Here is a 25,601-nt window from a genome sequence, read left to right on the forward strand (position 1 = left end):
AGGAAGCGTCTATCATGCTCTGAGTCTTTGTATATGGACGGAGATTACAGTCCTCCTATGGGTGCCCGGCGCCGTTTTTCAGCCCTAATGGACACGCACAGGTTTGCCGCTACTCAAGAGGGTGATGGAGAGCTCTCAGAAAAACAGGGTGCTGCTAAAACCTCGGCATCATTAGTAGAGGGAGCCACTACACCGTCATCGCCAAGTGCTAATGAACAAAGGAATCCTGGAAAGGAAGTTATGTCAGCAAGTAAAGGGGCAGGTAAGTGGAAATGAAAAAAAATATTATAGACAGTAGAGTTTCAGATAAACATATTTCCTGTGTATGTAAATTTTGCAGACAAGCCACTGAGACCAGGTGAGATATCAGCACCAAAGGCCATACCAGGAGCCATAGCAGTGGTTGGTAGGGACGGGGTTGCCATGGGTGACACCGTCGGACAGCGAGCGACAAAAGATCTGGTGCTTCGGCAAGCGCGTCACCAGCAGCTGTCAAGCGATGGGGAGAAACGCACCTCACGTCCCAGCAACAAGGTCATCAAATCTGCATCTGCCACCGCTTTGTCTGTCATCATACCCGGAGGTACAGTTCAGCCTTCATTCCTTGTGAGAACTTGTCATACAATCGTTATACAATCATACAAATACAATCATACAAATAATGCCAAGTGCAAAAAAAAGATAATATATTGATTATTGATTTACCAATATCTAGTTGAGCAGCACGGTAGTTCTCCACTGGCCAGTCCAATGTCCCCACGCTCTCTCTCATCCAACCCCTCATCACGAGACTCCTCTCCCAGCCGTGATTACTGCCCCACTGTAACAGTGCTTCGTTCACCAATTACTATCCACCGCTCTGGCAAAAAGTATGGGTTCACACTCCGTGCTATTCGGGTCTACATTGGAGACACCGACATCTACAGTGTGCACCACATAGTCTGGGTGAGACAGCAATACAATATGCAAAAAGGTTGACTGACTATAGAACAGATTTGCAGCAATAGTTTTGTTGAAGCTAATTCTGTCCTTAACCAATCACAGCATGTGGAGGATGGAGGCCCTGCTCAGGAGGCGGGACTATGTGCTGGTGACCTCATCACTCATGTCAATGGTGAATCTGTGCATGGATTGGTCCATACCGAGGTGGTAGAGCTTATACTTAAGGTGAGACACAAGATGTTCTCATCAACGAGGCAAAAATTGTAAGTTAGACTACACAGAGAAGTGATAACAGACATGACCTGAGAAAGATTTATTGATAGCTGTCCAAACAGTCCTATATGTTTCTTTGCTTTTTCTATTTTCAGAGTGGAAATAAGGTGACTGTGACCACAACACCTTTTGAAAACACATCCATTAAAGTGGGACCAGCACGCAAGTCCAGTTACAAGTCCAAGATGGCTAGACGCAGTAAGAGGACAGTCAAAGAGGGACAGGAGAGGTACAATGTGCCTCCAGTTGTGAAGATTGTCTATAGAAAGAATATCTTTCTTTTCTTTTCTTTTTTTTCACCCCTGTCTGTTTCTCTATTTTTCTTCCATGATCATTCACAGTAAGAAGCGTGGGTCTTTGTTCCGCAAAATAACTAAGCAATCCAACCTGCTGCATACGAGCCGTAGTTTGTCATCTCTGAACCGGTCCCTGTCATCCAGCGATAGTCTTCCTGGCTCTCCGACACACAGCCTGTCCGGTCACTCCCCTACCCAGAGCTACCGCTCAACCCCTGAGTCATCCCACCTTGGTGAGTAGATCAAAGCATATGTTGTGATATCAAAGGTAAAACCAGCACCTTTAAAAGTTTATTGTATACATTCATTTCAATTGCCTTTTGATATTCTTGACCCAGGTGCCTCCTCCCAGAGCAGTTCTCCTGCCTCCAGTGCCCCGAATTCCCCTGCAACAACCCAGCATATGAGACCCAGCTCCCTGCATGGACTTTCCCCCAAACTACACCGCCAATACCGTTCAGCCCGCTGCAAGTCAGCGGGCAACATTCCTTTGTCTCCATTGGCTCATACACCATCCCCAACTCAGTCCTCACCACCTCCTTTGCCTGGGCACACAGTCGGAAGCTCCAACACCACCCAAACCTTTCCTGCCAAACTACACTCATCCCCACCAATCATAAGGCCTAGACCCAAGAGTGCTGAGCCACCCAGATCACCACTACTCAAAAGAGTGCAGTCAGCAGAGAAACTTGGGTCACCTCTTTCATCTTCATCTGATAAGAAAGGTGGGATTGGGATGATGAGGAAGCACAGTTTGGAGGTTGGACATTCAGATTATCATAAGGATGGTTTCCACTGTGAGCTTGGCCTCCAGAGTTTGGTGGAAATTGAGGGTGAGAATCTGGCATCTGCTCCAACAACTTCTCCTTCACCCACTCAACCGACACCATCATCGCCTGAAAAGGGCGTTCTGAAGCCGGTCAGGAAGCTGGGCAGGCAGGAGTCACCTTTGAGTAGAGATGCTTTGCTTGCCGGGAGAGAAAGGGATCGACACAAGGAGAGGACTGGTGAACCAAGTCAAGCTAGTGAGGCTAAAACAGGGGCGGTTAAAGAGACCCTCTTTTCTGGTGGCATTACTCTATCTGGAAATAAGAAATCTGCAAGTGTTGAAGCATATCAGCGGCCCCCTTCCACACTGCAGGAAAGTTGCCAAGCCAAGCCTCAGACTTGGCAGCCTCCATTGACCAAGTCTTCTCCGGTAGCATCAGAGTCCAAACCTCTATTCCAAGTTGCCTCTCTTCCATCGCCCCTAACCACGTCTTCCCCGTCTGTCAAAGCAACAGATCCAAGTTTCATTAAGGAAACAGAAAATGATGACCAAGGAAGTCTTACAAAAGTTGCCCAAAGCCAGGCACTAGGAACCACTAAGCCTCCATGCTCTGTGAGTACATCTGGTGTTATTAACAAAGAGTTGTTGGAGAAAGAACGGCGAAAGGATACTGGGAAGACTTCAACTTCAGTCAAGCCAAGTATGCCATGCAGTGATCTCGGGAAGACAACAAGCACAGAGATAACCAAAGCAAATAAGGGACCAGGTGATGGAGAGGGTCTCAAAAAGAGCATATTAGATTCCCATACCAGAACTTTAGATGTCAGGGCAAGAACTGCTCCATCCAAAGGGGTTGTCCCATCTCACCCACCCCAGGTGCAGTGCTCTGCTTTGGGAAAACTTAGGCAGGACAAGGGCTTAGCTCCGGTCAGCTGCTACCGGGGAACACTGGATTGGGAAGACAAATGCCTCTTGGAAGTAGTTGAGGAACACTCTCCATCTCCCACTTCTTCTCCAACTGGAGTTCCTCCTGATCTGCCCAAAACTCAACTTCAGTCTCCTGGCGAAAAATCTGGTTTGGCTACACAGTTGACAAGCACAGGGAAATCTATAGGGCCTGATAAAGGTGGAACTCAGGAGGGGCCCAAGGCCAAAGATACCACCGAATCATTTGGGGTCACCAAGGCTTGTGCAACAGGAAGACCTGATCCTTCTTATGGGAGTAGACCAAGCTCCAAAGTAGTCAGTCAGAGTCCTACTAGCACCTCTCCGCAGGTGAAGACTGTCGTTACTCCTCAGAATGGCTCTTGATCTTCTGCTAGTTGGAATAATAAATGCATTTTTTTAGGGTTAAGCTGAATTTAAAGTTTTTGAGCACTTAGGTGTTAAGGGACATTCCACCCAGTGAAAAAAAGATACTAAACCATATTACACTGAACAAAGACAACAACTCCAAGTTATTTTAAAGGCTGTTATTTAGTTTACATGCAGAGCTGCATCAGAAAAAGTTCTAGAAGTATTATATTAGAATGTGTGTTGGGTATTTGTGTATGAGGTGATGATTGGGTGCATGTTTTGTGGTGCTTGTGCTACAAAGTAAAAAAAATTGACAAGCGTGAAGTGCTTTAATTGATCAAGCAATGCTGAATTCTATGAACACCAAAACAATGTTATGTGTACTTTTCCTAAGGACCAGGACCAAGAACGGACTGGAACTAATTGAGGTATAAGTCAATGCCATACCTTATGGTTCTGTGAAAGGCCGCCTCTGCATTAGTGGCTAGTGCATACTGCTTTAGCCATGAGGAGGATGCTGCCTAAACCATAGATTCATTCCTTTTATAAAATTCCCTCTTAACTAAGTTTCTCATCATACTGAATTAAGACAGTTGAAACTGTTGACATTTTGTTGATTGTGCAGATTGATGCCTTCTGAGGTAAATATCAGTCCATTAACAGAAAGGTGGTGCATTTGAAAGACTAAAATATTCAAAGCTTACATTGAAATAACTCCACCAATATAATAAATGGTATCATAAATTTAGCATCTTGTAGCTACATTTAGCTATTTATTTTCAAATCAAACTAACTAAACTGAAAAGACAATGGTATTTCTCCGAGACAATCATTGATCTGACCATAAAAGCAGACAGTTCCTTAGTATGCATTGGTAAGCAGGCACCTCTATGTTTGCATACTTGCCTATAGTGTGTTTCTAGCCTTACAGTGTCTCTGTAAATTTACAGTTTACTGGCAGATTTCATACTCACAAGTAGGTCAATGTAATGCACAGCACTTGACATGGACTGGTGCATCTGTACTCTATTTTGTGCTACTGAATTCTCTTTGAAAGTGATGGTTGACCTCACTGTTACTCTAGCGCTCAAGTCTCATATTCACTACCTGAATAATAATTCTCCAGCCATGGGGGTTTGCAGTTGGTTAAAGCAAGGGGTCAAAGTTTGGCTGTTAAGTATGGCCCAATAAGCCCCTGATGTTAGATGTCATAACTACACCATCTGGCTGTCAAAGAGAGCATTCACAGTGATTCAAGAGAAGCTGTGTATTGAAAGAATGCAAATGCATTTTTTAAATCAATAAAATGAGAGAAGTGGTTAAGGGTTTGAACATCTCTGCAAGTCACTGGCTATGTTTTCTGGCGCAGTGGCTATTGAAAGTGAGATCATAAACTAAAAAACGTAAGGATTTAAGTGCTAAATGCATATCAAGAATTTCGGAGTACATGAGTATTGTCTTTTCATAACACAGGTCTTGATTACAGAAATTGTTGGAGCAGCAAATTAATGATGGTAGTTGGAATCTGACCGAAAGAGGATTCTATGGTAAAAATATTCTGTAGTTGCTCAAGCATCAGTAAATGTCACTGTTGTTATGGCAACTCGGAGCCGGTGTAGCCTGCCGCCTGTTGACATTTCTTTGTGTGGTCTGAATGTTGTTCACTAACATGCAATGAAAATATCACTAAACATTTGTTACTAAAGTAACTCTGTTTTCACTTAAGCTTATGCAAAACAAATGTTTGTAGGGATGTGTAGGGATTTTTTGCCATATCCATTGAAACATCAATAGGAAACATTTGTAAAGATGAACAGTGGTTTTACTACAGTAACCATAGTTTAACTATGGTATTAGTAGTGAAACATAATAAAGAAATGGTATAAAACCATAATAACCATATATATATATATATATATATATATGTATATATATATATATATATATATATATATATATATATACAAAATGAGAAGCTTGTTTTTAATGTTTTTTCAAAAGAATCTGCAAGAGCAAAACTACACATCTGCATTTTCAGTCATTTATCAGATTTCGACACTTAATTATTCAATAATAATATATAACTAAGCTAATTATTATTTTTGATTTATCCTTTCCATTAATTTTTTTATGCCATGTATAAATTAGCATATTGCTAGTTTTAATGCAAATATATTATGAAGATGATGATGGTGATTATGATGATGAGTTGAGGTGTGGCTGATATAGATGAATTTATGCTGCCATCTGATGGATAACACAAACACTGTCACTACAGTGTTACATCACTTACATCTTATATTTACAGGGATAATATTAGTATGGGTTGCAATCAGTGACGAAACCAAGAGTGCTTTATTTATTTGTATGTCATTGTAACGTACAAAGGTCTTGAATTGCTGTAGCATGATGATGCCTTTGGATAGACATTTAGATATTGATTAATCTTTCCATAAATGTATTCTGATGTTGCTTATCTCTCATCAACTCTCATCTCACATAGCTTTCGCTGTTTCATATCTGGTTTCAGTATTAGTGATTTATTGTATTATATAGAAACTTAACAGAGTATACCAGAGAGTTATTTGGATGCATCAGTGAAATGGAGAAGTGATGACAAAATATGCACAAAATAATGTAAGGATTTTGGGTGAAGGTGTGAATATATCTGATGTTATGTTTGTAACACACCAGAAAACTGATTTTCAGTTGTTGTTTTTTCATATTCGGCCCTTTCCCGTGCATGAATTCTCTGTTGTGGTTAAAGGCAACTAACATTTCACTGGCCTGAATGTTTCCACCATGTGACTGTTATAGCTGATCGAATATGAGACTAATGTTTTATAATGATCACTTACTCTGTGCTGTAAAGCCCTGTGTCTTATTCAGCTCTGAATGATTGGATTTACAATGCAGAACAGATTCACAGAGTGGACTGAAAACAAGAATGCACACATATTGAAAGTATGTTATCCGCTCCTATGTGTCAGATTGTATTGTGTTTGTGTTCATGTGGCCATATTTGAAAAAGTTCCTTTTTTTTTTTCTGTATTGTAATTTCCTATAAAATGTGATCTTTTGAGAATGCACTTTATTTCATGTAATTTTTTTTACACGTTCTTTGTTGTTTTATCAAACTGTCCAAAATTCTGTACAATACTGTACATGGAGGTAAATAAAGATATAAAGGTATTCCGTTCCCATTTGAATGTCCTACACAGGAGAAATTAAGAGGATCTCAGTCTTGTATCACCTGTTATGAGGCATTTTGGACATTAATTTGTTAGTTTATTCAATTTATTTGGCTCTGTACATCAATTTATTTACAGCAAATATCAAGCGATCCATTAACTGAGGGGAAGTGTGTGTAATCTATTAATAAAGAGATATTGTATAAAATGACAAGCTTGTTTTATTTGCTTTGGAGAATAACCTACTAAATTTGAACTGGAAAGTTCATCAAGACAAACGGTGAACCAGAACCTCCTTGTCTATTTGTTTCGAGTTGCTAGGGTTTTTATTTTTTGCTGGTTAAGGTATTGCTAGATTCTTGGTCAAGTCTACATAGTAATAGACTTTTGGTCACAGATCTTTTGACCTCCCTTATCACTGTTTAAGGATTATTAGTTAACACTACTCAAACTGACTTTTTGCGAATAAAAAAACTAGCTTGATACTGTTATCATGATCACAGTGATGCTATTAGTGCTTTGCAAGCAGAATCTACTCAACTGCAAACAAAGCATAACACTACGATGAACTTTTACTGGTTTATACTAGTAATTATGAATGTCTGACACACTTTGTCTACGAAAACTGGAACATGAGAACATTTTTTCCCCTCATAAATGTAAAATCTGACTAACGAAATAAATACCTAAATTAATTATTTACTTTTGATACCACAGGCTATCGCTTTACTTTATATTCATCTTGTATGTACATATTTGATCAATTAAATAAATTAATAAAATAATTTATTGACTGCAGTTTCTCGTACGTGCAGGTCGTCCAATCATTTAACGGCAACTGTCAAACCTGACCAATCACGTCGCTCGGTGGGCGGGTCGAGGGTGCGTAGCCGCAATGACAACAAGGAAGTGTCTGCATACTGGTTTAATCGCTTGCTGTTTTATACGCTCTTCGTCAGCTCGGGAGCCGCGCAAGGTTGTAAAGACGCAGAAACTCATGACTACCGCTTTAATCGATAAGGTGCTCGCCTGATGAGGCCTGAGCTCGGTTTCACACAGCGGTCGTCCTTGCTAAGACTCCTAAAGACCAGCGCTCGAGCAGCTCCACACTGACCGGACGTCGCTGCCTATTTATAGCAGAAATAGGAAAATATCCGGAACATCAAACATGCCGGGTCTAACGTGAAGGTAACGCTTCTAGCTGGTTAAAATATACTTTGAATCGCATTAGAGTCGTAGTGCTGGTCATGATACCTGTCCTAACACTTGATTTGAAAATATTCCACACAAAACACACAAATCAGGCTGCCTTTTCAAGAGCTGGGTCATTTTAAGGGCATTAAAAGCTGTATCATGACTAAAAGTAAGCGATTGCTCCGTGCAATTATGAATGACTTATATCTAATTACATTATTTCACAGCAAACTGGATTTTCCTCCTTTAGGAGGTGAGTTTAAAATGAAATACTAGTGTACTGTATTATGTGCATTTTATACTTATACTGCATAGTCTTTTCTGCAATGGTGACCTCAATAAGTTGCATGTTGAATTGAGCGAGTGCAGTCTAGTTATCATTTTGTAAATAAAACATGTTTAATTAGGACAGGACAGGCACTGCATTGTGGTTAACACATTTTTACAAATGTAATAGTTTATGCAAGCAGGCTATTCTGTGCAAACAGAGAGTTCATACACTGTTATCATGCCAGTAATCAAGTATTAAAGTAGCATGCTATTCTGAATGAAGCCATTGTGATGACCTGGGTGTTAACTTTTTCTGCTGAGCACTCAGAGGTCACATGGTCGAAAATTCACATGCATCCACTTTCTCCAAGCAGTCTAGTGTACTAGGATGAAGTGGAAATTTTTATAGATTTCGCATTATTGGGAAATGACGTTGACTGTCATCGTGAACTGGTGACACGGTCTCATTTCCCTTCATTAGACCGTAAGCTCCTTGAGAGAATAAGTAAATGGGAAGTGAGAACATTCCCACTGTAATGTGTGCGTGGTCTCTTGTGTCTTTCAGCTGATACACCTGTCCTCAGTCAGGGCTCATGTGACCGGCTCTTTCACACACACAGCTGGATGGTTTGCATAACACACAGGTGGCATGTTTTCTAGTTTGAAATGGTGTATTGTGGTGTAGTGAGTAATTCAAGTTGTGTGACTTCTTTGATGCTTCTACAGAAAGTACTGTAACTCGTTTATGGTATTAAGTTGGTTTTATAGATCCATGTTGGGAATTACAGGTGGAGTTCCCAGTCATGGAAAGCATGGAAATATCAGTGAAATTTAGATTGTTTTTTCAGGCATAGAAAACCATGTAAATAAAATAATTTTAAAAAATCTATATACACTATAATTGTTTTTAATTAATACTTTTATTCAGCAAGAACCCATCAAAATGATCAAAAGTGAGAGTAAAGACATGTACGTTACAATAGATTTAAATTTCAAATTCATCAAAGAATCCTGAAAAAAATATATTGCGGTTTCTTTCTACAAAAACTTTAACTGATTTCAATATTGATAATAATAAGAAATGTTTCTTGAGCACTAAATTCAGCTTTGCCATCACAAAAATTACATAAAGAAAATAGAAAAGTTGAAATTTGAAATAATATTTCAAAATATTACTGATCTCAATTATACAACATTGTTTATATCAAAACAAGCAAATCAAAAACACATCTGAAGTAGAGACACAATCTGGGTAGACATGCATTAGTAAATCGGGGCAGCTTGATGTGTCAATGGAAAGGCGCTCTTGCTGAATGCGGGGCGTCAATTTTTTGTTTGTTTGTTTGTTTGTTTGGAGTCCATGCCTGCTGCCCTGAATTTGATCTCCTGAAGGAAGAAAAGAAAGAAAGGAAAATGAAAAGTGAGAGTGATGTGGAGGGAGGCTGATCAATGGGAGTGATTGGTTGGTGTTCTTGCTTTGATTCAGCCAATGAGAGGCAGCGAAGTGTCTCCATTCATATTCAATTGCAAATGTCAGTGACTGATTGCGATTGGATAAATAAATGAAAAACAGGATGAAAAGGGAATAGAATGAGAAGAAATGAACAAAGAAAAAAGTCAGATGGAGAAGAGCATTGTGTTCCAATGGTTAAAAAATAAATAATTCCAGTTAATTTAGGCTTAACTACTTTAAAATAATAAATAATAACAAATAGTTAAAACTGATATTCATTAAATATGTATTATTATTATATTTATTGTTGGGTTATTAAATTAATGTTTTTAAATATAACCTTTAAGTGAGTGTTAGATGATGACAAAGGTCATCTAATTAAAGAAATGAGCATGCACAATTAAATATCCATAGTCGACTGATATCAATGAATTAAAAATCTCCAATAACTAGTATGGTAGCAGTATTTAAGCATCTCTAAGTATTTACCCTGTTTTCTCAATATAACTTCACCGTGTCATTGGATTTATTTTTTTGGGACTGATGAAGGTTTTGAGTTCAGAAAATCAGAGCTGTTTTATTTCAGAAGGTCAAGGAACTACCAATTGCTCATTCATCAAAAATGTTGTACCAAGAAATTAAGGAACCTCTCATCTCTGTGTTTCAGGCTGAAGTTCCTCTGTAATGCGGCTGTATCCAGCCTGAACCATGAACTCTGTGTCTCCCAGTGGCGTTCAGTACATAGTGGGCGGCGGCGCTCATGAGGACAAGCCCTCAGCGCAGTCCAGACGCCACAATGGCCACGGATCAGTGCCTGACGGCCTCAGAGAAGGCTCCGGAGAGCCCGATGAAGTGGATCGCCTGAAAGCCAAGTTCATGTCCGCCTGGAACAATGTCAAATATGGTTAGTTTTCAAACATATGATTGGGATTGTTACAGTTTGCGAACTGGTTTGTATGACTGACACCAAATAATGCCTCAAATGGTTAGTTCCTTTTTTCTCAAGCTATTTTTGAAGGCAGATGTAGAGGCACATGTCTTACAAATGACCACAACAAATATCACTGACTGTATCTCAGCGAGTTCCTGTCGTCATTTTCCCAGGCTGGACCGTTAAAACTAAAACTACCTTCAACAAGACCTCTCCTCTGATCCTCCTGGGTCAGTCCTATCTGTTCAACAGTGAAGGTGCGTCATGTGATCTGCCTGAGAGCCGCCACTGGTTGAGTCAACTCAACTATGAATGCTTCACTTTTAGTCTGCATTTTAAATTAGAGAAAAAAACTTGTACAAATGTTGAAGGTTGTATTCCTTTGCATCTCAATCCCAGATGAGGTGGATGGTTTCCGGCAGGCGTTCGTGTCGTGTGTGTGGCTTACCTACAGGAGGGAGTTTCCTCAGCTGGAGGGATCCAGTCTGACCACAGACTGCGGCTGGGGCTGCATGCTGCGCAGCGGACAGATGCTGCTGGCACAGGGGTTACTGCAGCACCTCATGCCTCCAGGTCTGATCCACTGTCCCATTTGTTTATTTGCATGTAAATGAAATGCAGATTATAAAAAAATATGTTAATGATGCAAAAGCAGAGTGCCTAAAACCTGCTTAAATATAAAAAAATACTTTTATTAACCATAATAAACAACTGTAGTTAAGTCATATAGATCATTAGTGCTGTAATATATACACCATACTGTTCAAACATTTGGGGTTGGATTTAAAAAAAGGTTTTTGAAAGAACATTTTGCTTACCAGTTCCGCACTTATTGGTTTAAAGATACTGTAAAAACAGCAATATTGTGGAATATTGTTACAATAAAAAAAAAAAAGTTTTCTACTTAAATAGATTTTAAAATGTGATTTATTCCTGTGATTCAAAGCTGTATTTCCAGCATCATGACTGCAGTCTTCAGTGTCACATGATCCTTCAGAAATCATTCTAATATGCTGATTTGCTGCTCAAGAAACATTTCTCATAATTATCAATGTTAATAACAGTTGTGCTGCTTAAAGGGGTGGTTCGGGATTTTTGACATCGGACCTCATTTTTAGGTCAGCCTGGTTGTTATTCATCAGTGGAGACATTTTTTTTTAAAAATTATCCAGTCTTTATATTTGGATAGATAGCCGATGCTAGGCTAGCACGAGTCAATGGGTATATGTTAGCCAGCCATTAAAAACCGTTTTACCCGCTCCACAGTGCACCAAACGCAAATCAATTATAACACTAGACTATCGATGCAAATGTCCGTTGATAGAATAATGTTAGAAATCAAACTTACCTTTCATCACATTGCATTAGTTATAATTTGTTCCCTGTAATCATAAGCCTTGTCGACAGCAGCAGCGGAGTGATATTGATTACCTAGGCAACCGAGTGAGCCGGTTAGCTGGATGTAACGACTGTAGTGCGCTTCTGTTCTGTGTTTACTTTTTGCCGCATTACTAACCGGAGCAAAGTAAAATTCCGCAGCGGCTGAGAAACTAGTTCCTTTAGGATCATTGAGATGAAAGGTAAGTTTGATTTCTAACATTATTCTCTCAACGGACATTTGCATCGATAGTCTAGTGTTATAATTGATTTGCATTTGGTGCACTGTGGAGTGGGTAAAACGGTTTTTAATGGCTGGCTAACATATACCCATTGACTCGCGCTAGCCTAGCATCGGCCAACTATCCAAATATAAGGACTGGATAATTAAAAAAAAAAAAAATGCCTCCACTGATGAATAACAACCAGGCTGACCTAAAAATGAGGTCCGATGTCAAAAATCCCGAACCACCCTTTTAATATTTTTCTGGAAAACATGATATATATTTTTTTTTCTGGGTTCTTCGATGAATAGAAAGTTAAAAAGAACTACATTTGTTTGAAAAATAAATCTTTTGAAACATTAAAAATGTATTTTCTGTCATTTATAATCAATTTAATGCATTAGTTTTTTTTGGAAATCTTCCTGACCCCAAACTGTGAAATGGTGTCTGCTGCTCTCTGTATCCCAGACTGGAGGTGGGCAGATTGTCATCCACTGACAGATGTGGATTTTGAAGTGCTGAAGCCTCGCTCGCCCTCCCGTCCGGCTGCCATGTCCCTTCCGTCTTTCAGTTCTTCCTGGACCAGCCCCATTTCCCAGAGGGACCCGAGCTCTGGCAGCAGTGAGGGTCACAGGAGGACCCTGGGGGGGTGTCCTGCAGCCAGCAATGAGCCTCAGGTGGAGGCTTTGCACCGAAAAGTGGTGTCTTGGTTTGGGGACCACCCCTCAGCTCCTTTTGGTGTCCACCAGTTGGTGGAGCTGGGAAAGGAGTCTGGGAAGAGGGCAGGGGACTGGTACGGCCCGTCCGTAGTGGCTCATATGCTGAGGTTAGAGGAGAGCAAATTAATGTTATTGTATTTAGATGTAAAAGTTTTGTTTTAATGACTTTTTAATGTGTTTTCTTCTGCCAGAAAAGCAGTGGCTAGATCCGCTGAGTTTCACAACCTTGCTGTATACGTGGCACAGGACTGCACGGGTGAGTTTTCATGCTGGGTTGTGCATCATGCGGTCGTTAGTGAAACTGAAAGTTTTTCCTGTTTCTAAGTGATGTTTAGCTCATGCTTCTGCTTCTGTGTGTGCTGCAGTGTATAAAGGAGATATCATGAGGTTATGTGAGCTGTCCGAGTCTGCTGGCACAGGCTGGAAATCAGTCATCATTCTAGTGCCAGTACGACTCGGAGGAGAATCGTTAAACCCCTCCTACATTGAGTGCGTTAAGGTACATCTACTGCACATGAACTCAGTAGTTACGTATGTAATGTATGAAGTGAACAGATTATATTATATTAGATATTTACGGAGCAAGTTACATTTACAAAAGTGATTTTCTATATAAAAAGCAAATTATATACAAGTAAAGTGTCTACTTTAATGTTTCAAATAACTGTGAACATATAATGTCAAAATATGGGTGAAAAAATGTGTCATCACCATTTAGCCTGACACATATATTTGTGTAAAAATGAACCAACTTATATTAAAAACTTCACTACATTATTATATTATAAAAATATGATAAAATAATAAAATATAATAAAAACTTTCAGTGAAGTTTTTAATATAAGTTGGTTCATTTTTACACAAATATATGTATATATATATATATATATCAAATACATTATTTTTATTTTTTTTACATTAATGTAGAATACACAATGCCTTATTTTGACATTTGTCTTATATGAAGAACCTCTCTTTTCCTAGAACATTCTCCAGTTAAAATCCTGTATTGGAATTATTGGAGGAAAACCCAAGCATTCCCTGTTTTTTATTGGTTTTCAAGGTATGTGTCTATTAAGCGCTATGTTTTGATTGGTTACTGCGTTCCAGTCTGCTCTCTGATGGACTGCTCCCTGTCTTCCAGACGAGCAGCTGTTGTATCTGGACCCACACTACTGTCAGCCAGTGGTGGACGTCACCCAAGGCAGCTTCTCGCTGGAGGTGAGATGGAAAGCATCCCTCATAACTCCCAGAATTTCCATTAGAGAAATTTTCATTTCAAAGTTTTGACCATGTAGGAGGAACTGAAGCTGCATTGGTTTTTTCTCTTGTAGTCTTTTCACTGTAACTCACCCAGGAAGATGAACTTCAGTCGTATGGATCCCAGCTGCACCATCGGGTTCTACGCGCAGACTAAGAAAGACTTCGAGTCTTTGTGTTCAGCGGTCAGTGAAGTGAGTGTCTTGTTTGAATCAATGAGATATATGTCCACTGGAATAAAAAACAAATGATGATAATGCCAGAATTTGTATTTTTATGCCTTTTCAGAATGAATGCAGGAATATCAAGAAGCTGAAATAATTATTATTATATTTTTAATATTTGCATTTTATTTTTTGGTCATTTTCCAGGCTTTGTCATCCTCTAAAGAGAAGTATCCCATCTTTACATTTGTAGAGGGCAGGGGACAGAACTATGGACTGGAGGGGCAGAGCGGGGGGTCTTTGGATGGTCCTTCAAACATTTTCTCATGCAACAGGATGAGCAGGAACAGTAAGAGAGGAAGCACAGATGAGTTTGTGCTCCTGTGAGGAGCGTATCGCATGTAAAACAGACCATACCCCAGTGAACCCGACATCATGAAACTGCTGTTCCTCATGTCTGTGTACTCCAAAATATAAAGCAAACCTGGCACTGAGTTTCACAAGAAAACCTGTCCGAGTCATATTTCACCCCAGAACCGAAGGAATGCAAAGAAATTATATTTTGCATAAAGAAAACATTACATATTTTTAGAACCATGTTGTGATAGTATTTTCATGACAGTTAAGCACATTTTATCATTAACATAATGCCAAAAAAACTCTTGTTCTCCATACTGTAATGGAAAAATGCTACATTATTTAAATTGAAAAGTATTTTTTTTGCACTACCTTTAGTTTAAAAAAAGATATTAAAAAATCATTTTGATTATTGCATTACAATTTAAGCATATTTTTGCATTACATTAATGAGAATATTGTGAGGATATTTACCTAATTATTAATGTGAAAATATAATAATTCTAAAAATAAGGTTAGTTTTCTTAATGCATAATATACTTTTGAGGTGCGTTCCTTTGGTAAACTGCTCCTAAAATGTGGCATTTGTTCATGAATGGAAGAGGAGCACTTTCTATTATTGCTATTTTTCAACTGATTTATCCACATTAAAGGGAAAGTTCGACCCAAAAATGAAAATTTCATAAAAATGTACTCACTCTCAGGCCATCCAAGATGTAGATGAGTGTGTTTCTTGATTAGAACAGATCTAGAGAAATGTAGCATTACATCACTGGCTCACCAGTGGATCCTCTGCAGTGAATGGGTGCCGTCAGAATGAGAGTTTAAACAGCTGATAAAAACATCACAATATAATCCACAACACAAATCCAGTCATCAATTAACATCTTGTAAAGCGAAAAGCTGCATGTTTGTAAAAATAAAATCCATCATTAAGGTATATTAGCTTTAAAATGGTGCTTCAGGCCAAAATACGTGACCATAATCCATTTTTATTTTTGCTTCGTCCAGTAAAAAGGTGCCTTTTCATGCAGCTTTTCACCTCACAGTGTGTTAATTGACGTACTGGAGTGTTGTGGATTATTGTGATGTTTTTATCAGCTGTGTGGACTCTCATTCTGACGGCACCCATTCACTGCAGAGGATCCACTGGTGAGCGAGTGATGTAATGCTATATTTCTCCAAATCTGTTCTGATGAAGAAACGAACTCATCTACATCTTGGATGGCCTGAGAGTGAGTTAATTCTCAGCAAAATATCATTTTTGGATGAGCTATTCCTTTAACGTGTATATAAACTCATACACACTAACATTTTGTCTCATACACTGAACACGTGATCCTGCTGTTGTGTTGCTGTCTTTAAGAAGGTGAACGGGTAGTGTTTTTCTTTTCTTTTTTTTCTGAGATTGCTGTATAACAGAGCTTGGAGGGATTGTGGGTAATTAGTAAACCTCCTTGTTGCTGTATGACAAAATGCTGGTTTTCTAAGTTGTTAAATTGTAAATCTCTCAGCTTGTGTGTGTGAACCGAGTGTGTTTTTGTTTTAAATCATTGTGCTTCATTTGTCACCAGTTCCCAGCTTTCTCTTATTTAATTGTATGTTGAATGGGGAATCACAGCCGTAGAACCTCCTCAAGCTCTAGAAGATGTGTGGCATTGAGTTTGATGCTGGAAGCTGTCTGAATATTTGATGTCTGATTTGCTATTACTAGTTCAGGTCAACATTTTATTTTTACAACTTGTATTTTTAAGGATTGTTATGGAGATGCAGTGGATTAAGCTGAACTGCTGTCACTGTTTGAACAATCGTTTCTGAATAATTGTAGATTTTTTCATTGTGTATGTATTGTCTTTTACATTTTGAACTCATTCCTGGACTTGGGACCAGTGAACAAGAGATTATGAGATTATACTTTTGTTTATTTTGGACTTTTTTTTTCAGAATTGGAAGATGGAAATTATCTATTAAATGTAAGAGAGGAGTAAATTGGTTATAATGCCTCAGTTGTCCTCACTGATATGACTTTTAAACAACATTTTATGAACTGATATTTGTGACCCTGGACCACAAAACCAGTCTCAAATTGCTGGGGTATATTTTTAGCAATAGCTAAAAAAAACAGATTTTTCTTTTTATAACAAAAATCATTAGGATATTAAGTAAAGATCATGTTCCATGAAGACGTTTTGTAAATTTTCTACCATAAATATATCAAAACTTAGTTTTTGATTAGTAATATGCATTGCTAAGAACTTAATTTGGACAACTTTAAAGGCGATTTTCCAGTATTTTGTTTTTTTTCCATCCTCAGATTCCAGAGTTTCAAATAGTTGTATCTCGGCCAAATATATAGTCTGATCCTAACAAACCACACATCAATGAAAATGTATTTACTAAGTATTTATTCAGCTTTCAGATGATGTACATATCAAAATGTTGAGAAATTTACCCTTATGACTGGTTTTGTGGTCCAAGGTCCCATATTTGAGTGCCTCTTGGTACCATTGAACAGGTCAGCTACTGTCCTATTTGCTTTTATTTTTTGTTTGTAATTTCATCTAAAGTTTGTCAAAATTAGAAAAAAAGAAATTAGTGAGATATATATGTATTTATTTTTTATTAATATTTTTTACCTGAATTGTCACCTGCACTTAAAAATACTTTCAAGCCCTAAAGAAGTCGTTTCCAAGTAGTCTGTTCTCAATGCTAAACAGCCCATATATCATTTTATGTCTTTGATTTTTAAAATCAATTTGTTCGTTGTGCATAATATTCGAGGTCCTGAAATAATACCAGTTGAAAACCTCTGTCCGTTGAAGGTGGGTATTTTAGATACTTTTCGTGAAAAGCTTTTATTTTGTAGCTGTACGTGTGCTTTTGTTTTGAAGGGCAGACTTTTATTTTGAAGAGGAGTAAAGGGCAGGGCTGAGCTCGCAGACTTCCGGGTGTCCGAAGACAGCGGCGGCGGCGGAGCTAAGAGCAGGGCGGATTCACCGAGTCTGTACAAACATGGACAGTCAAGGCAGGAAAGTGGTGGTGTGTGACAACGGGACCGGGGTGAGTGTGACTGCGCACCTTATACCGCTCGCTCCGGTCTGAATTATGTGTTTTTTCGCCGCTGTGTGTGATTTAATGACGGCTTGTAGGAGGAAGATGCAGCGGAACAGGAAGTGATCTGATAGCACCTTATTTCACACAGTGATTATCTGTGATTTAACGTTACATTCGACCTGTTACGTGGAAAAAAGCTTTGATCGGATGTGTAGAAATCATAGATCGGGCCGTGTTATAAATGCTTTGCATGTGGGTGTTTTGCAGGAGCTTTGTGAATGTATTGACACTTACACGTATTTCCGTTAATATTTGAATGAGGTCGCAATGTGAGCGTGCATAATTTATGAAATTACATGGTTGTGCACATATTTATCGATGATGCATGCGTGTTTGTGTCAGTAAAAGATAAAGATGATCTTAAACTCACTTCCGAGTTTGTAATTTCACATCTGGCCAAGAGAGGAAGTGACGAGACAACCCATAGAAACACATCACATCATCATTCTCTCTGTGTCTGGGATAAATTGGTAATGGTGAAAAATACTGTGGTATCCTGTCTACTTATTTATATTATTAAAATTTCCCCGGTACCATTGAAAATCCACAAATAGTAATATGAATTTAGTTTAAACTGAACATTAGAGTCGGTATGTGTGTCATTGTTTCCACAACTCTCTTGTCTGTCTGTCTCTGTCTTTTCTTCAGTTTGTGAAGTGTGGATATGCCGGCTCTAATTTCCCGGAGCACATTTTCCCGGCTCTGGTGGGAAGACCGATCATCCGCTCCACAGCCAAAGTGGGAAACATCGAGATCAAGGTAAGTTTCCCCACTGAACTGCACCCTAAATCTTTCCCTATGACTTGGGCTCTGTCCCAATCAGCCGTATACACCCTACAGCAGTCCCCTAAAGCTGCATCCGGATTGAAATGAGTAACTAAACAGTTAGTTTTTAATCATATTAAACTTTTTATTTATACTTTTTGCTATTAAATGTATCACAAGTAGGATCATAATCTTGAAATGCTGTCTATCTAGGCCACTCACTGGATTTGTTTTGTATCAGAGGTTGAAAATTGTCATTTTAAAGGATTTCAAAGAAATGCTGTGAGTTTGGTAACGGGATATAAACACAAACTTGGTTAACTTCCTGTTTGACTTGAATTTCCTGCAGAGTGGTGTTCACTGGGGTGGAGCCACCTCGAGAGGGGTCCTACAGGTTCCTCTCACCGAAATATTCATCTTTGATTAAAAAGGAAACACAGAAATATTAAGATATACTTTAAGAAAACTGAAAAATATGACTAGATTGTTTTTAGCCATGTGAACACTTTTTTTTTTTTTTTTTTTTGCCATAAACTTTTTTTTAAATACTTTGTTAATTAGAAATGGATATATTTCTAGACAAAGGTCTTTCAGCTTATGAATGATGTTGGGGAACATGTTTTATGATAGTGCTGTGGAAATACAAACCTGAAGACAGCAAGCGCAGTGCTGAAAAGGGGCGGAGCTACATAGTCTATATTAAATTAAGGAATTGAGCAAAGAATAAAAAAGTACTAACAAACATGGTTTCAAACAATAAATTAAGAGAACTAATTTATGCATTTTAAATCATTTTAATACAGTTATTTAAAAAAATCTAACCAATGAATGCCCCGAGTGTACCGATTCCCTTACTGTCTTTTGTATGTAGGACATGTTTTGTCCCTTTTTCCAAGAATCAGGGATAAGATCACTGAGCCTGCATCAGTTTTGACTCTCACTCTCATTGCTCATCTCCTGTTCTCTCCAAATATGTCTTTCTCTCCTCTGTTACTGTATTGAGGTGCTGTAGGATTATAGGAAGATGGTAAGTGTGTGTGAGTGAGTGAGTGAGTGAGTGAGTGAGTGAGAGAGAGAGTCTAACCTGTAGAAATTCTCTCTCCAAACTCTTTCAGGAGATGCAGAGCTGGTTGACATTATTTTTGCAAATCTTGATCTCTCACTAACCCTGATGAAATGATCTTGCTTGTATGGGTCAGTTTTTTTACATTACCCAGAATGCACTGGTCTGTACAGAATGGCATGAGTGTGCTGTGTCCAAATATGATATACAGGGTTCATGGTCATGAGTAGCCATAGATGCTGGTATGGCAACAAAAAGTAGATGAATAAATTCATTGTAATAAGAAAGCCAGGAAATGTCAGGTTAAAAGTATGCTTTTAACACCCGGAAAAAAAAATGACATGATAACAAAATTATTTAATTATGGTTAAAACATAATATGGGAAGCAGTGTTATTTTAGTATTATTTTAATACATTTATAGTATTCTTAATATTTTGAATGAGTTTTTATTTTTATGCTTTCAGTTTCCAATTTAATTTTACACTATTAGGTTTTTTTATGTAACATCTTTTTTTATTTCAGTTTAGAACTTGCATTTAATAAGTGTACAGAAAATAAAGTCTATTTCATAAACATCAGTGACTTTTATTTTGAAAAACTGATAAAATGAAGTTTGTTTTCCCAGTTATCTCCAGCTCCATTCAACACTTAATTCTGCACAGCTTCCATTCAGCTCAAATTGAAAGTTAACATTGAGCATTCTGACCTTTGACCTGTAGGACCTAATGGTGGGTGACGAGGCGAGCGAGCTGCGCTCCATGCTGGAGGTGAACTACCCGATGGAGAACGGGATCGTGAGGAACTGGGACGATATGAAGCACCTGTGGGATTACACTTTCGGCCCCGAGAAGCTCAACATCGACTCCCAGAACTGCAAGATCCTGCTCACGGAGCCGCCCATGAACCCCACCAAGAACCGAGAGAAGATCATCGAGGTTTGAGCCCCCGTTCATTGAATTAAATCTGCGATGAACCTCAATGAGGTTTGTGATCATTTTTGACCCTCTTGTCTCCCTGTAGGTGATGTTTGAGACCTATCAGTTCTCAGGCGTTTATATTGCCATCCAGGCCGTGCTCACTCTTTACGCTCAAGGTACTCAACCTTTTTAATTATGTATAAAGAAAAAAAAAGTAAATGGAATAAGAAAATAAAATGTCTAATAATAATACGAAATAAAATATTATATAATAATAAATATATATATATTTTTTAAATTACATAATAAGGTGAAGTGAAGTGAAGTGACATTCAGCCAAGTATGGTGACCCATACTCAGAATTTGTGCTCTGCATTTAACCCATCCGAAATGCACACACACAGAGCAGTGAACACACACACACACTGTGAGCACACACCCGGAGCAGTGGGCAGCCATTTATGCTGCGGCGCCCGGGGAGCAGTTGGGGGTTCGATGCCTTGCTCAAGGGCACCTAAGTCATGGAATTGAAGGTGGAGAGAGAACTGTACATGCACTCCCCCCACCCACAATTCCTGCCGGCCTGGGACTCGAACTCACAACCTTTCGATTGGGAGTCCGACTCTCTAACCATTAGGCCACGACTTCCACGACTTCAAATATTATACAAAATAAAATATTATATAATAATAATGATAAATATAATAAAAATCTAAAATAAAATGTAAAATAATACATATAATAATAATAATAGTACAATATAAAATATTATATAATAAGAAATATAATAAAAATATAAAATGTAAAATAATAATAACAATAATTAAAATAATATAAATATGTAACAATAAAAATAATTATTCAAAATAAAATTATTATAAAATAATAGAGCCCGACCGATATATCGGCCGGCCGATATTATCGGCCGATATGAGCTAATTGCATTTAAATCGGCATCGGCGTTTATAACGGCCGATGAAACATGAGAAACAGAGTCTCATGCTTCACTCATGTTATGAGCGTTGCATAGTTTGCCCACCAGAGGGAGCTCTGCAACTCCCCAGTTGACAACAGCACCAGAAATCCACTACAGAAGAAGGCTATCAGCCAAGCCACAGGAGGTGCACTCTTTTGACGGTGAGTCTGTCGTTCGTCATGTGAAATGATTGAAGATTTAGTTCATACACTGTATATAAAAACAGTGTGGTAGTTCTAGCTAACGGTCCTATCATTATCACTTCTAAATATTCTGTAACATCACTTACAGCCGCTAATGCATTGCTATATTAGATTAGCAACAAAGCTAATACCATGTTTATCAGTGGAAGAGCGCGAACGTTAATAAGAGGTCAAACTATAACGTTAGCGTTTAACTTATTCTAAATATATCTGCAGATAATATATCTAAATATATCTGCACATTATGACCGCGTAACTTTGGCAGGGGGCCGTGTGTAGTCAATGACTAGAAGTTATGTACAGCGTGCCTCGAAAAAACAACAACTGTTACGTTACTCTAACGCTAATATAACTTCCTTTTTTAGCAAGCCCCTTAAATGCTTGCTATTAACTTGTTTGAAGGTGGTTCTTCTTAAAATTGACAGCGGTGTGTTCATGACACTAATGTTAACCATTCAACTTCGAATTGATTCCGCAATCTTCCGGTAACAGTAGGCTAACTTTACGTTCGCCAGCGCATGACGATGTTTTGATTCAGACCGCACAAAGAGAAGAGAAGATGTACGGGTCCGTTGTGAATGTGTCTGTAAGAGCAAATAGTGTAGTTACAGTAACTACAGTAGCTGCGTCAGAAATGAATAAACCAGAGGGGACATGTAAATAAATGTGAGCTGAACAAGCGCTTTTTTTCTTTTTTACATATTGTTTCAAAGCAACTTTACAGACATAACAGGAAAATGTTGTAATAATATTGTTAAATATAAGTAGGTAATAGGTCATACCTATTGCTTGAAAAATAAAAAAATATATATATTTCTAATTTTTGCCTATGTAGGAGATCCCAGTTTATTATTATTATAATTCTAATGATGACATGAGTAATGATACATGGTGATATTATTAATACACATGCTTATTCTTTCTCCGTCCCTCTTTCTGCCTACAGATGGCTGAAAAAGGTGAATGCTGTAGCAGCAAAGTGTGGGACTACTTCTGCAAATACTTTAACTTTAGTATTATAATTTATTTACAGTACACACACAGACTGTTAAAACCAGCTTCAACTGGAAGAAAGTAAAAGTGTTAAATGTTTAAAACCAGACTGTTTTTTGATCATTAAAAAAATATATACTTTTGATGTGCAATTGTTTAGTCATTGAGACTGTAATCTAAGGCTTTTTTTTTTAACATAGTCCATTCTGGAAAATGGTTTATACAGCACACATACATAGAATAGGCAGATATTTTGCTATTGAATGTTGTGTAAATGCAGTTTATAGGAAATGGGTCCAATATCCAGTTTATTTTTAAAATCAAAATATCGGCTTATAAATCGGCTCTTTTCGAGTTAATATTGGCATCGGCCCCAAAAAATCAATATTGGTCGGGCTCTATAAAATAATAAATATAATAAAAATATATTTAAAAAAAAATGTAAAATAATACATATAATAATAATAATAGTACAAAATAAAATATTATATAATAAGAAATATAATTAAAATATAAAATGTTAAATAATAATAATAATAAAAATGTAACAATAAAAATAATTATTTAAAATAAAATTATTATAAAATAAATATAATACAAATATATTTTAAAAATTTTTAAAATAATACATATAATAATAATAGTATAAAAATTATATAAGAAATATAATAAAAATATAAAATGTTAAATAATAATAATAATAAAAATAATATAAAAATGTAACATAATAAAAATAATTATTCAAAATAAAATTATTATAAAATAATAAATATAATAAAAATATATTTTAAAAACATATATAAAAAAAAATAACAATTAACACACAATAAAATGTTGTATAATATTATATTTAAAAAAAGCAGTATTCCATGCCAGACTTGATAAGGTGATGTTTGGGAATGCCTCTTCTCTGTGCAGGTCTGCTGACGGGTGTGGTGGTGGACTCTGGTGACGGTGTCACTCATATCTGTCCAGTGTACGAAGGCTTCTCTCTTCCTCATCTCACACGTCGCCTGGACATCGCTGGACGAGACATCACACGCTACCTCATCAAGGTACCGCCCCATCAATACCCTCTCTATCTTATTAGCTGTCATTTTTATGTTTAAAGCTTTCATTTAAATTTTAAGTTTCATTTTTTATAATTTTGTTTAGGGCTGTCATGATTCCTCGATTTAATTCAAATACTCGTTTACAAAAAAAATCTTAATCTGTGTTGATTAATCTTCAAAATAACGGAAACAGCACATTCCACAGATGAGAATCCATGGAAAGCATTATTAGCCCGTTTTCTAAGTCCGCATAAAATATTAAATCCAATCATAATAAATCATAGTGCTTAGTGCTATTGTGAATTCACAGATGCTTTGATTCAATTCAATAAATATATGCTCTGCGGGTTCAGTGAGTGATTTATTTCTATGCATGTAGTAACGGCTGCGTTCACAGTAAATGCTGCTCCACACAAACAGTTCTCATTTACATGCTGCAATCGTTTATATGTATTTTCCACAGACAACCTTCCATAATGACTCTTAACGCTGTCTATTTCTCTGCAGCTGTTGTTGTTGAGGGGTTATGCCTTCAACCACTCAGCGGACTTCGAGACTGTGAGGATGATGAAGGAGAAGCTGTGTTACGTTGGCTATAACATCGAGCAGGAGCAGAAGCTTGCGCTGGAGACCACCGTGCTGGTGGAGTCCTACACGGTGAGTTCAGCCCAATGGAGGAGCAGCGAGACGTTTGTTAACCCATAAGCACTGCTCCATGACCATCTTAAACCATAATGACCCTCTTGACAGCAGACTTGTTATTGCCAGCAGAGGGCAGCAGTGTGCTGTGTCTTTTTGAAACTGTCAGCAGGGTATAAAATGGGAGAATTCACACTAGTTTGTCCCTGGGTTTGTAGCTTCCGGACGGCCGAGTGATTAAAGTGGGCGGCGAGCGGTTCGAGGCTCCGGAGGCTCTGTTCCAGCCTCACCTCATTAACGTGGAGGGAGTGGGTGTGGCTGAACTGCTCTTCAACACCATCCAAGCCGCCGACATCGATACCAGGTCAGTTTACATATCCCATAATCAGGATTAATATAGAAGAGATTTTTTTGAATACTGTATTATATATCTATATATATATATATATTAGGGGTGTATTCGTACCGGACCGTTTCGGTACAGGGCTTTCGGTACGGTGCATGTGTGTACCGAATGACCGAATGCAATATTTTGTGTACGGAACATTTTCGTGTTTCCAAACGAACATATTAAGTGGCGCAAATCCCGCCCTGCAGCTGATTCTAAGGCCGGTGACACACTGGCTGCGTGGCGTGAGCGTGGCGTTTCTGCTGCGTGTCAGTAGCGTGGCGGCTGCTTCGCGTTTTCTGTGTCTTTACACACCAGAATCGTGCCTGACGCGGCGCTGCTGCTACTGTAGGTGACACAGAGGGAGACCGCCGACAGACCAGGATCTTGTCTTCACGACAACAAAATCTATACTTCATGTTAAGCATAAATATAAAGCCTACGGATAAAGGACAACGTTAACAGCATTGATGGTGTTTGACAGGTGCAATATGCCAGTGTGTCACCGGCCAAAAGGCATCACGCGAGTGTGAACATCACTAGAACTAGGAAAAAAACGATTGTAATTCAAACGCAGCTCCCGTCGGCATTTAAACAGACCTTTGCTCTTAATTCCGATCGTTCCAACACAATAATGAAATCTGAGCAGGTCTAAAAACTGAAACTGTTGATGCTGCACTTTACACTTTGGAAAAGTGATATATATTTTTTAAATATGAGCAGGCCTACAAGCTGGGATTGGTAATGCTGCACTGTAATCATAGTTATTTATT

General features: G+C 38.1%; 3 protein-coding genes across 4 annotated transcripts in view; all 3 read left to right on the plus strand.

Annotated features, from left to right (window-relative positions):
• LOC132142727 (microtubule-associated serine/threonine-protein kinase 1-like) overlaps positions 1-3,965 on the plus strand; it is a 45,708-nt gene extending 41,743 nt beyond the window's left edge. For both annotated transcript variants that reach the window (XM_059552819.1, XM_059552820.1), the window contains 7 exons: positions 3-262; positions 341-583; positions 716-945; positions 1,045-1,167; positions 1,311-1,444; positions 1,557-1,744; positions 1,850-3,965. In XM_059552819.1, the coding sequence (XP_059408802.1) occupies positions 3-262; positions 341-583; positions 716-945; positions 1,045-1,167; positions 1,311-1,444; positions 1,557-1,744; positions 1,850-3,591 (2,920 nt within the window). In that variant the 3' untranslated portion in view covers positions 3,592-3,965. The remainder of the gene's footprint in view (positions 1-2; positions 263-340; positions 584-715; positions 946-1,044; positions 1,168-1,310; positions 1,445-1,556; positions 1,745-1,849) is intronic.
• A 3,695-nt stretch (positions 3,966-7,660) lies between these two features.
• On the plus strand, positions 7,661-16,715 carry LOC132142728 (cysteine protease atg4da). The gene is made up of 12 exons (XM_059552821.1): positions 7,661-7,955; positions 10,352-10,588; positions 10,789-10,872; positions 11,015-11,188; positions 12,685-13,042; positions 13,127-13,191; positions 13,301-13,434; positions 13,920-13,998; positions 14,080-14,156; positions 14,270-14,389; positions 14,567-14,960; positions 15,182-16,715. Exons 2-11 carry the CDS (start codon positions 10,393-10,395, stop codon positions 14,744-14,746), a joined length of 1,467 nt encoding a protein of 488 aa, XP_059408804.1. The 5' UTR covers positions 7,661-7,955; positions 10,352-10,392; the 3' UTR covers positions 14,747-14,960; positions 15,182-16,715.
• A 907-nt stretch (positions 16,716-17,622) lies between these two features.
• Positions 17,623-25,601, plus strand: part of LOC132142729 (actin-related protein 2-A) — an 11,066-nt gene continuing 3,087 nt past the window's right edge. The window contains exons 1-7 of the mRNA XM_059552823.1: positions 17,623-17,776; positions 18,479-18,589; positions 20,380-20,595; positions 20,681-20,753; positions 23,668-23,804; positions 24,309-24,458; positions 24,659-24,804. Of these exons, the coding sequence (XP_059408806.1) occupies positions 17,729-17,776; positions 18,479-18,589; positions 20,380-20,595; positions 20,681-20,753; positions 23,668-23,804; positions 24,309-24,458; positions 24,659-24,804 (881 nt within the window). The 5' untranslated portion in view covers positions 17,623-17,728. The remainder of the gene's footprint in view (positions 17,777-18,478; positions 18,590-20,379; positions 20,596-20,680; positions 20,754-23,667; positions 23,805-24,308; positions 24,459-24,658; positions 24,805-25,601) is intronic.

Source organism: Carassius carassius, chromosome 6 (genome assembly GCF_963082965.1).
Source record: "Carassius carassius chromosome 6, fCarCar2.1, whole genome shotgun sequence".
NCBI lineage: Eukaryota > Metazoa > Chordata > Actinopteri > Cypriniformes > Cyprinidae > Carassius > Carassius carassius.